Genomic DNA, 12001 nt, shown 5'->3' with positions numbered 1-12001 from the left:
TATTTTTTCTGAAATGTTTTAAGACAAGTAATTAGTTATATGACGTTGGTCTCTGTAATTGTTCTGGCTGCGTCGGCACTATTTCAGATTGCAGCTGCAATGTAGAACTGTGATTTATACCTGAAAAATGCACATTTTTCAAAAAAAAACTATGCTATACCATAAATATGTTATCAGACTGTCATCTTATGAAGTTGTTTCTTGGTTAGTGGCTATATATATTTTTATTTAGTCGAATTAGTGATAGCTACTGACGCAGGAAAAAACTGTTGGAGTAAAAAAATTGTGTCTTTTGCTAACGTGTTTAGCTAATAGATTTACATATTGTGTCTTCCCTGTAAAACATTATAAAAATCTGAAATGGTGGCTTTATTCACAGGATCTGTATCTTTCATTAGGTGTCTTGGACATGTGATTTAATGATATTTAGATGCTACTATTTAATTGTGACGCTATGCTAGCGATGCTAATCAGTGTGGGGGGGGGGTGGGGGGTGCTCCCGGACCCGGGGTAGGTGCTCGGTAGAGGTTAAGAACCAGTGTATCTTTCATTTGCCATACAACAAGTATTTTTATGTAAAGTTTATGATGAGTTCTTTGGTCAGATTAGGTGAGTGTCCAAAATATCTCCGGACATTCTGGGGAATTGTTGCTACGTATTCACAATGTATAACCACGATTTGCAGCTCTAAATATGCACATTTTTGAACAAAACATAAATGTATGGTATAACATGATGTTATAAGACTGTCATCTGATGAAGTTGTCCAAAGGTTAGTGATTAATTTTATATCTATTGCTGGTTTTTGCTAAAGCTATCTTTGCGGTGAATAAATGTGATTGTGTGTTTGGCTATTGTGGTAAGCTAATATATTTCTATATTGTGTTTTCGCTGTAAAACACTTAAAAAATCTGAAATATTGGCTGGATTCACAAGATGTTTATCTTTTATTTGCTGTACACCATGTATTTTTTCATTAATGTTTTATGATGAGTATTTATGTATTTCACGTTGCTCTCTGTAATTAGTCTAAAACTATGATTTATACCTCAAATATGCAAATTTTTCAAACAAAACATAAATGAATTGTGTAACATGTTATAAGACTGTCATCTGATGAAGTTGTTTCTTGGTTAGTGACTAATTATATCTATATTTTGTCGGTTTTTTGAAAGCTACCTATGCGGTGGATAAATAGCGTTGTGTATTTGGCTATTGTGGTGAGCTAACAAATATATATTGTGTTTTCGCTGTAAAACATTTTAAAAATCGGACATGTTGGCTGGATTCACAAGATGTTATTCTTTCATTTGCTGTATTGGACTTGTTAATGTGTGGAAGTTAAATATTTCTAAAAAATATTTTTTGAATTTCGCGCTCTGCGAAGGCAGCGGAATGTTATGGGTGTTCCGCTAGCGGAACCCCGGGGCGAGAAAGGTTAAGACAAGGTCAGTCAATACAGAACATTTCAAGAACTTTGAAAGTTTCTTCAGGTGCAGTCACAAAAACTGGCTTTCATGAGGACCACCACATGAATGGAAGACAGAGTTACCTCTGCTGAAATGGATAAGGTCATTAGAGTTTACCAGCCTCAGAAAATGCAGCCCAAGTAAATGCTTCAGAATTCAAGTAACATACACATCTCAACATCAACTGTTCAGAGGAGACTGCATGAATCAAGCCTTCATGGTCGAATTGCTGCAAAGAAACCACTACTAAAGGACACCAATAATAAGAAGAGAATTGCTTGGGCCAAGAAATACGAGCAATGGACATTAGACCGGTGGAAGTTTGTCATTTGGTATGGAGTTCATATTGGAGATTTTTGGTTCCAACTGCCATGTCTTTGTGAGACGCAGTGTGAGTGACCGGATGATCTCCGCATGTGTATTTCCCACTGTAAAGTATGGAGGAGGAGGTGTTGGGGTGCTTTGCTGGTGACACTGTGATTTATTTAGAATTCAAGGCACACTTAACCAGCATGGCTACCACAGCATTCTACAGCAATACACCATCCCATCTGGTTTGCGCTTAGTGGGACTATCATTTGTTTTTCAACAGGACAATGACCCAACACAACTCCAGCCTGTGTCAGGGCTATTTTACCAAGAAGGAGAGTGATGGAGAGCTGCATCAGATGACCTGGCCTCCACAATCCCCAACCTCAATGAAATTGAGATGGTTTGGGATGAGTCAGACTGCAGAGTGAAGGAAAAGCAGCTAACAAGGGCTCAGCAGATGTGGGCTACAAATTCGCTCCCCTCACAGCTCGTGGGCTACAAATTCCGCTAGACACAGAACAAAAACAGGATATGGAGAGTGGCAGAGGAATTCACAGCTGAGCAGGAAAATGCCAAAACGCCTACAAGTGATCACGTCTACAAGGAAAAAGCCAAAGCTGTATGAGGAGGATGGTGTAACTACAATCTACAGAAATCTAGTTTGCACGACAAGTTGACACAACTGAACTCTTTTTGGGGACTAGAGAATGCGGTCAAATGTCATATAAGCTTTTGTCTGTGCACAACATAGCGGACATATCTTTTTCATGCAATAACATTAACTTTGTGCTTCCTATTTCATGCATTAACTTGCCTTCACGTTTAATTTCTCACGTTGTAACAAAGACCTAAGCTTTGTTTTCAGTGAAGAGGATATATCTGTGGTGTCCAATGACGACATGCATTCTGCAAGATGACATCATTATATTGTCCCGCTGGCATATTAGAAATATGAAATAAGGTTTACGTCATAGAATTGATTTCATCTGATTTATCGTTAAGGTAACTTTGGTCCAGCAGTCTCCCTTAGCCGGATGACTCATGCCGCCAGTACAATATTGAGTCTTACCTTATGACATAATACTCTGGGTTTGGAGTGTGAGGAGTTTAAGTAGATTCAGGAAGTGTGTTGACCTGGCCCTCTGGAATACAGCATATCATCCATTCGTACTGTATCTGATGGAGATGAAAGGAATGATATGCATTGCTGCGGCATACATATTACATATTACTTCTGTTCTGTCCTCTTCTTCTATTTCCTGCCCTAGGCTCTTTCAGATAATAATTTAATTGATTGAAACCCTGAATTCTATTGTCACTGCAGAGCTGTATAATGAGAGAGAGAGAGGAATAATGAAGACAGTCTAATGAATAGTGGATGGAGTTTGGTATGGGTGAGTGGTCAACAACACGGGACTGAAGCAGTGAGTTCATCATCCCACTACACAGAGGCTCGCTACAGACCGACAAGCCCCCCACACCATCTCCCCAAACAGCACTTATAGATTTACTGCAGACCTCCCCACCCCTTCACACAAACAAGAGACTTGTCCCACCATACCAAGCTAAATTAATATCTTTATCGTAAACCTATGTCCCCTTTGTGCCAACCCCTTACAAACATGTTATAGCACTGAAAACCTCTGTCCCCCTTCTCCCCTCACAACCCTTATATAGATTTACTGTTAAACCACGTGGGTCTCCACTCCACCCCATGCAAACATGACTGTTGTTGCATCATCTGACGTCTGGTGTATATGATTATTACGTTTAAATTAAATAATGCCTATCTTTCCTTGTGACATTGTCCTCATTGTTTGCTGTGTCATTATGTGATCTATGTGGATGAGGGGTCAGATACATGCACTGCATCTGCAAAGATAAGAAGAAGCATCCGTGATTGGCTGGAAATGACATAATTGGAGTGTTACTGGTGATGATTAGGCTTTCCTTGCAACACATCGTCATCGACCCTAGCCTCCTCCTCTTCCCATCCCCCTCTCCCCCTTCTAGGAATGTTTATGTCATTGTTTTACACTGAATAAATGTGTATGGGTTTCCTCTGTCACTTCTGCAGGGGTAAGACTGCATAGTCCAACGCAGTGATAGACAATGGAGATGTGTAATAAAAACAATATCATCCATCTTCTCGCCATCAATCTCTTTCTCTTTCTTGCCTCCAATTCTGTGGCTCTGTTCTTCCGCACATAACCGCTCCCACTCTCTTCCTCCCTCTCTTTCTTTCTTTCTTTCTTTCTTTCTTTCTTTCTTTCTTTCTTTCTTTCTTTTCTTTCTTTCTTTCTTTCTTTCTTTCTTTCCTTCCTCTTCTTTCTCTCCGCATCCTTTGAAATGCACTGTATCTCTCTCCTCTGCTCATAACCCACACAGGCGCATTCTCTCATCAGCATCCAAGCCTCATCCCCTCCTCTCTCTCTGTCTCTCACATTCTCCCCTCTGCACACGACTCTCCTGCTGGCATGAAGCTGCATGACATCATCTGGGCTGGTGCAAGCAGAATAGGAGATGAGGACACCGTGTGTGTCGGCACCCTCCCTTCTTTGCACCCCCAACACTGTGTGTCTAATTACAATGCACCTTGAGATGATAAAACCACCTCTCTCTACTGCGTGCTGTGTTAATGGGTTTGATTCATTTGCCTCCTGAATCCCTGCACTCTGCAGTGCCTGCCCTCCACCCCTGCTTTACAACACTCATGTATTATGACATCATTCGAATGCAGCCGACTTCTCGCCCTGAGGGCACAATCATCAATATTAATGTTGCCTGCTATTGATGCTTGTTAGTCTTCACACAGAAATGTAGGTTTAAATTTTTAGATATTTTAATTGATGTAAATTGGTGGATGGCTCAGGTTCCTTTCATCCTATTGTATCAAATTCTCCCTCTTTATCTCTCATATCCTGCCTTGATCTGTTTTCTCTCCAGCTAGTCTCTCCCTGTTTGTGCTGTGAACCCTGAGTGATGACATGGTCATGCTGGGAGTCTGTGTTCCTGATGTGACTGGGATGTTCTTAGAGCACTTAGTGTTCTGTTCCTAGGGTTGCAATATTCCAGGAACTTTCAATAAATTCCCTGGTTTTCCAGAAATCCTTGTTGGAGGATTCCAGATTGCCTGCTTATTCCCTCTTGATTCCGGGAATCCTCCAAAAAGATTTATTGAAAGTTCCTAGAATTTTGCAACCCTATCTGTTGCACACACCGCTTCCAAGCATGGCATCATGGAACATGTAGTTTTGAATGGGATCTAGCGTTGTGGTGTCTCACTGTCAGTACAGGGCTGGACAGTCCTGGTCCCACAGTGCTGCAGGGTCTGCAGACTTTTGTTCCAGCCCAGCACTAACTAACACATCTCATTGATAGTGAGGCAGGTGTGTTAGTGCTGGGCTGGAATAAAAACCTGCACACCATGCATGTTTTCTAGTGTTTTTCATTAAATTATGGAACCAATAAAAGTACTTCAATGCAAGAAAATTACACTGTGTACAAAACAGAACACCTTCCTCATATTGAGTTGCACCCCCTTTTGCCCTCAGAACAGCCTCAATTCATCGGCGCATGGACTCTACAAGGTGTCGAAAACATTCCATAAGGTTGCTGGCACACGTTGACTCCAATGGTTTCCACAGTTGTGTCAAGTAGGCTGGATTTCCTTTGGGTGGTGAACCATTCTTGATACAGATGGGAAAATGTTTAGTGTGGAAAAACCCAGCAGCAGTTCTTGAAACACTCAAACTAGTGTGCCTGGCACCTACTACCATACCCCCGTTCAAAGGCACTTAAATATTTTGTATTGCCCATCCACACACTGAATGGCACACATACATAATCAATGTCTCAATTGTCTCAAGGCTTAAAAATCCAGGCTTTAACCTGTCTTTTCCCCTTCATCTACACTGATTGAAGTGGATTTAACAGGTTACATCAGTAAGGGATCATAGCTTTCACCTGGATTCACCTGGTCAGTCTGTCATGGAAAGAGCAGGTGTTCATAATGTTTGTTACACTCAGTGTATATATTGATCACTATTTAAAAAGTCTATTTACATCTCAACTTTATTTAAATACCATTAAAACTGAGACACTTGGAGGAGAACCAGAGGAACAGATGGACCGTTTTAAATAGCCTTTGACAGGCCGCAGTTGATCCAGACACAGTGTGTCTGTGCGTGCACACATGAGCTTGTGTGTGCGGTAGCTGATCCAGACAGGGCTGTTGGCAAGGTGATTGTAGCCTAGACATCAATATCTCTGGGACTGAAGATGATGAGACATAGATCCATCTGTGCTGACAGTAATAGATCTGACATTTACTGCTAAAACCTGACTGACTCAAACCAGCCACAACCAGCTCTTCATTCAACATTATTCTCATTCTGATTTTGCAAATAACTTTTTGTACAGAGTGCATTGTATGCGTTGCATTGCTTGGGCAGGAGCTCACTGGAGCTGGATACCGGCACCTCAAATGTTCTACTGCTTATTCTCCTGTTGCTCAAAGGTATTGTGGATCTCCTGCACCTAAATATAAAGAGTACCGGCACCCAAAATTAGTACTAGCACCTATTTCAGTCCAGGTCAAGCCCTGATGCGTTGCAAAGGAAAAAGTACATGCAACGCTCATGCAAAATCACTGATACATGTCAGTCAGTGCCCTCCATCAGACGATCTACCAAAGTGCTAAAATAGTAATTACCCTAATTCATGCGTTATATAAATACCTTTATCTTGTTTCTCTCACTATTTAGGATGTTGCCATCCTTGCAGCTTGCCTCCACTCAGCAAAGGGTTAAAGAACATCCCCTTAACCCCTGCCTATTCCTCCCCCACATTAACCCCGCTCCCTCCTCTCCACCAGCTCTCCAGCCAATCAGGAGCCTGGATTCCTCTGGGCCAATGGGATGGCTAGGAGGTGATGTCATGCAGTAATAGCTGGTTGTGGTGCTGATGCTGCTGAGAGCACAGCCCAAACAGTAGAGAAAGAGGGAAGCAAGATAAAGACATAGGAGAGTACCACCAGCATTGCTCAGCACAGGGTGAGTCCATCTAAACTACCGAAACAACAAAAAAGTATGGCAGGTTGCATTCTGCATCCAGGATAATTGTCCTATTATATTAATTTCAACAATGTTATATTAATTTCCAAAGCTCTTTTCTTGTATATTTTGCTGATTTAAGTCTGTCTGTTGTTCACTAAATATTGGGCTGTTTCATATTTGAAAAGGCTTTAGCTATCTGAGTGTATGTATGAGATGCCTCTCTGCTGCAGTCAGATGATGGACATTCTCTGTGCAACACTGACTATGACATCCCCCGAGATACACAGGGAGTTTACATCACCTCTGCTGTAGAGGTGTGTGCTCAGTGTTAGGCTGAACAGATTAACCACAGGTGGAGATAATACATTGAAATGTAGTGATGCTTACAAGAAACAGTCTGCCCTAGATGATTTTGTAAAGTGGCTTTAATTCACATAAATGCAGTTTATGCAATCATACCTCGTGTATTGCTTATTATGCATTTATTAAAAAGTACTTTACTTGTTGACAAAACAGTTTAAACTGAGAAAGCTGACGTTGATGATCAGTACAAGATGACTGAGATGACTTTATGCATGTTGTTATGCAATGAGGAGATTGTGAGTCTGCATAGTGGAGAGAAATCTCAGTGTATGTGTGTGTGCATGTTCACTCCTGTCTGTGAGATAGTGTGGGGGCCTTTGGTTTGGAAGCCAGTGTAAGTCAGAAAAGCATGTTGATTTCAAGGATTTACTTCTCAGTCAATGCTCACAGTAGGCAGGCTCAACAACAGCAATGTTCAATATGGAACAGTATTCCTACAGCTAGTCGTGACTGAAGTTTTTTAGGGGGTATTTTATTAGGATCCCCACAAGCTGTTGCGAAATCAGCTGCTACTCTTCCTGGGTATGAAGGGGGGAATGTATTGTGTGGCCTAGTGGCCTAGCTACTGTTGCGAGGTAGCTTTGTAAGTATGTGAAATGAGAGGGTCGTGATAAAGAGAGTGGATGGAGAGAAAGAGGAGAAAAAACAAATAGAGAGCGAGAGAAAATATTCAGATTCTCTGTGTGGATTCTTTTGTTGTTTTTGTGGTGAAATGAATGTACCACAAGTGAGTCACAGTGATTGCTTGAAGAGCAGGAGCCAACATAAATGGAAATATTTAAGTTATTATCAAGAATTCAATAGATGTATTTTTCTCTTCTTCCATCACTCTCTTCTTTTTGCTGTAGACAATAAGGCCTGTATGTTATGTGAGCAAGCTAGGTAGGCCCCGCCTTGTTTAATCAAAACAATACAGTACCATCATGCTCTGATAATGAGTGTGATCTGTCCATCTGATTATCACGAGGAGAGACAGAGGGCTTGAGAATGGTTAGGTCACTTCTGCGGTAGAATACAGATGGTACTCACACCCATTCTCCCTCCACCCCCCTATCTCTTTCACACCCCTCCCTCTCTCGTCTCATGACAAGTTCAGGGCCTCAAATGCTCTTGATGAGTGGGTTTGAATGAAGGCTTCACAGTAGCTCACTATGGGCCAGTTTTATTGTAATGGTAGTGGGATTCTATAGCAATACAGGGATTTAACATGTGTTTGCAGATTTCAGGATCTGATGATAAAGCAACTTTCTTTGTCTCGCCTTTCAGAAATATCTGATTCACCACAGTGTCTTTAGAAGAAAAACAAGAGGCAGAATGACTCTTGCAGGTACTGTGTGTGTGTGTGCTTGCGTGCTCGTATGTGAGTGAGAGACATAGAGAGAGACTAATGCTGATCTCACTTAATATTCTCACCCCTGCAGCGTACAGAGACAAGATGCGGGAGCTCCCTCTAGCTTCCATCTTCTGTTCCTGCATCCTACATGAACCCAAAGAAAAGCCCACCAAGAAAGAAGGTAAACGTTTTTTCACAATTCTAACACAATCATCAACCTACCATTCCCACAGCACATCATATAAGCCAGTTCAGTCAATGAGCCAGTGATCAGATAAATATAATATTGTTTTTTGAGGACGCTAAAAATGGCAGCTACACAAATGGCAACCCCCCCCTTCATTGGTCCCCAATTTCCTTTGGGTTCTTCCTTTATATAATCTCACACTTTGCTTCATCTCTGCCTGCCCTCTGCAGGTGTGGTGGACCTGAACCTGTGCATCATCAGGGATATGGAGGTGATTGAGCTGAACAAGAGAAGGTCCGGCCAGGCCTTCGAGGTAATCCTGAAGCCACCCTCATTCGACGGGGGTCCGAACACCCTCGCCATCACACCCCCACGCAGGGAGCCCTCCCTGGAGGAGATCCAGAGGAAGCTGGATGCCGCGGAGGAGAGGAGAAAGGTGAGGGGTCAAAGGTCAGGGGTCAGAAAGGAAAGAAAGACAGACAGACAGAAAGACAGCATTGACTGTTTCTAGATTGGTATGGTGGAATGCTCACAGAATGTTGGTCAGAATTGTCTGTTCCCAGTTTGTTGGGGTAGAGATGGAAGATCTTGAAGTGTTAATTGGGACTGCTTTGTTTTATCGAAGGGATAGGGATTGTGGTGGGGCTCTCTGCCCACTCTGGTCTCTGTTTATCCACTCACCCCTCTCTCTTCCACCCCTCTATCACCCCCTAGTGCCAGGAGGCTGAGTTGCTGAAGCACTTGGCAGAAAAGCGGGAACATGAGCGTGAGGTGGCCCAGAAGGCCCTGGAGGAACACAACAGCTTCATCCGGCTGGCCAAGGAGCGTCTGGAGCTGCGCATGGAGCACAACAAGGAGAAACGGGAGGCACACCTGGCCGCCATGCTGGAACGCCTGCAGGAGAAGGTAGAGTTACACTCAGCTGATACCCTAGGCAGGGTTGGGGTCCATTCCATTTAAATTCACTCAATACAGGAAGTGAAATTAAGTGGAATCAACTCCAACCCTGACTCTAGCTCTCTTTTTTTATTCTGTCATGGATATCATCTATATTATGGCAGAATAGTTCTAGTCAGTTGAGATATGTTCTTTTTTGTGATATTAAAGTTCAGAATGAATACTGTGTAACATAATTGAAACTATTATTGTCCCTATCTAATGTAGCTTGTTTGAGAAACAATCAAGACATACACATGTAATTGAGATACACTCTACTGACTAAACATCCATAGATCATCATTACTTTTAACCAATATTTTCTTCCCTGATATGAAACGGAGAGGAAATCTAAAGGGTGGTTTCTGTGTTTCTCTTTCAGGACAAGCACGCTGTGGAGGTGAGGAAAAACAGAGAGCACAAGGAGGAGAGCGGGTAGAGAGAGAGATGGAGAGAGAGCATGGGGCCTCTGTTTTGTTGAGTGAGAAAAGGAGAGAAGAGAAAAGACAACAAAAAAAGACAGTTTCTTAAAATGGAAATGGGATTTGTTTGACAGACGAGAATTCACAGTGATGGAATAGGAGGTGTGCATACAATCTTTTTGTGCTTATAAGTCAACAAAAGCCAAAAATGGAAGTTGGTTATTTTCAGAGCAGGCAGAGGTGGTTTCCTCAGAGCAATGCTGGAGAGACAGAAAATCAAGTTGTAGTTTTGTAGTGCGGAGTATAAGAGCGCTATGCACAATTTATAAACCACACTGAGTGGATATTGGCACATTTTGTAGGCTTGGCATTTATAATCGACCATGAACCCAGGACTCCCTGGAAAACAGTGGAAATTGTAACTGAGTGGACTATCCTGGTTAAATAAAATGAAAATAAAATGAATACATAATTATTTGCAAGAAATGGAAATATAATTCTGGTCAATAAAATCACTGACACACATACTTAAATTTAAAGCATTCTACACATCATGCTGGATCACACTTTTCACCACTTTTTGGCATGTCAGCTTATGTACATAAATAGGTGAGTAGTCTAGTGTTCATATTTTGTACAGATTAAGGATCTTAATTTGATCCCTCTTTTGTTGCTGAGAATTTACATTAAAATATGGGTTTTTAAGGAGAGTATTCTCTCTCTGGAGTAGTGAAAGATATAGGCATGATATGGAATAAATATATGAATTAACTCAGCTGACCTGCATAATACAGTACTAGGAGCAGAAAAACAAGTTATTGCCTCTGTCATTTTTCTTAGAGGTTGATGTTTTAGTTAACTAAAACTCCTAGTAATGTAATACGCCAGCTAAAACATGCTGAAATGCAAACTTGAGATGTGTTTGAGGTTTCTAAAGTTTGTAATTTCCACTTTGAAATGTCAGACTTCATTTGCCCGAATGAAAAATATATCAACACCCACAAAATCTCTATGAATTATAATCACATTAATTATAATCACATTTCCTGTTGCTGCAAGATTATTTTCCTGTTGTGGCAAACTAAGATCCTACATCTGTACTGCTAGTTTCTTTGTATGTTTGCAGACATAGTAGTTGTGATTAGTCGTAGAATAGACTGTATTGCACGTATATGTACTACTTACAGATGTATGTGATATGTCACTCTATATCAATTAAAAAAGTAAAAGTCAGTATAAGAGATCCTTGTTGTTTGTATGTTTACTTACATGTGCACTAGTCACGTGTGCGCATGCTTGTGTCTTAGCTAACTGCCCTGAACTCTGTGTTGTAGGTGTCATGACGGCCTGATCACAACACAAGCTGAACTTATTTTGGAAGCCATTTTGGGAGGCCATTCGCCAGCCTGTAGCCCTCTGGGTTCAGTTGTTTGGAGAAAAGACTCTGAGACTATGAGATGTTAATGATGACACGTGAGAGGTGGTCAAGTCAACGACTGAAGCGGAATGTTTTAGGATCTGACCAGTACAACAAAAAAGATTGAGCTGAAACAGAGTTCTGCTCAGGATTCTCACTAATGTGACGACAATGCCATTGGTGTGTGTGTGGAGTTTGTGATTGGAGGGCCGGGGGAAGTGGGGGCATGTGCGTGAGTGTAAGTATGAGCATGAGCCTGAGTGTGTATGTTTCAGTAAAACCACTTTGATATCACACATTGTGCTTTGAGCTCACACCTTCAGGAAAGGTTTTAACTCAAATTTCATTAATGAGTTTGGTTGGTAAACTTGAGTCTGTCTGAGCCAACATCATTGTAACTCTACTGAGATGAACAGAGGTCAGGGTATGATGTGGTTGTTTGTTACTGTACAGAAATTGTGCTCCATTTTAGATGACAAAAAGGAATAAAAATAGTTGTTTTGAA

At 41.5% G+C, this 12001-nt stretch overlaps 1 protein-coding gene across 3 annotated transcripts; it reads left to right on the top strand.

Annotated features, from left to right (window-relative positions):
• Nucleotides 1-6732: 6732 nt before the first annotated feature.
• Nucleotides 6733-12001, top strand: LOC129813059 (stathmin-4-like). Of its 3 annotated transcripts, none has more exons than XR_008753109.1 (7): nucleotides 6733-6835; nucleotides 8468-8528; nucleotides 8623-8715; nucleotides 8952-9157; nucleotides 9436-9627; nucleotides 10040-10241; nucleotides 11414-12001. XR_008753109.1 is itself a non-coding variant. In XM_055865207.1 (7 exons), the coding sequence occupies exons 2-7, from the start codon at nucleotides 8516-8518 to the stop codon at nucleotides 11420-11422; spliced, it is 531 nt and encodes a 176-aa protein (XP_055721182.1). In that variant the 5' UTR covers nucleotides 6733-6835; nucleotides 8468-8515; the 3' UTR covers nucleotides 11423-12001. The 3 variants fall into 3 exon arrangements, 2 of the variants coding, with proteins under 2 accessions (XP_055721182.1, XP_055721181.1); XM_055865207.1 differs by having other exon boundaries at nucleotides 10040-10057; XM_055865206.1 differs by lacking the exon at nucleotides 11414-12001 and having other exon boundaries at nucleotides 10040-11312.

Source organism: Salvelinus fontinalis, chromosome 16 (assembly GCF_029448725.1).
Source record: "Salvelinus fontinalis isolate EN_2023a chromosome 16, ASM2944872v1, whole genome shotgun sequence".
Classification (NCBI taxonomy): Eukaryota; Metazoa; Chordata; class Actinopteri; order Salmoniformes; family Salmonidae; genus Salvelinus; species Salvelinus fontinalis.
The sequence above is the reverse complement of the archived record's forward strand: the minus strand, read 5'-3'. Positions and strand labels throughout refer to the sequence as shown.

Excerpts from the sequence above, each read along its gene's own strand:
- LOC129813059 (XM_055865206.1), top strand. Across the intron at positions 8,716-8,951 it reads AAAGCCCACCAAGAAAGAAG|GTGTGGTGGACCTGAACCTG; the intron begins GTAAACGTTTTT and ends TGCCCTCTGCAG. Across the intron at positions 9,628-10,039 it reads TGGAACGCCTGCAGGAGAAG|GACAAGCACGCTGTGGAGGT; the intron begins GTAGAGTTACAC and ends TTTCTCTTTCAG.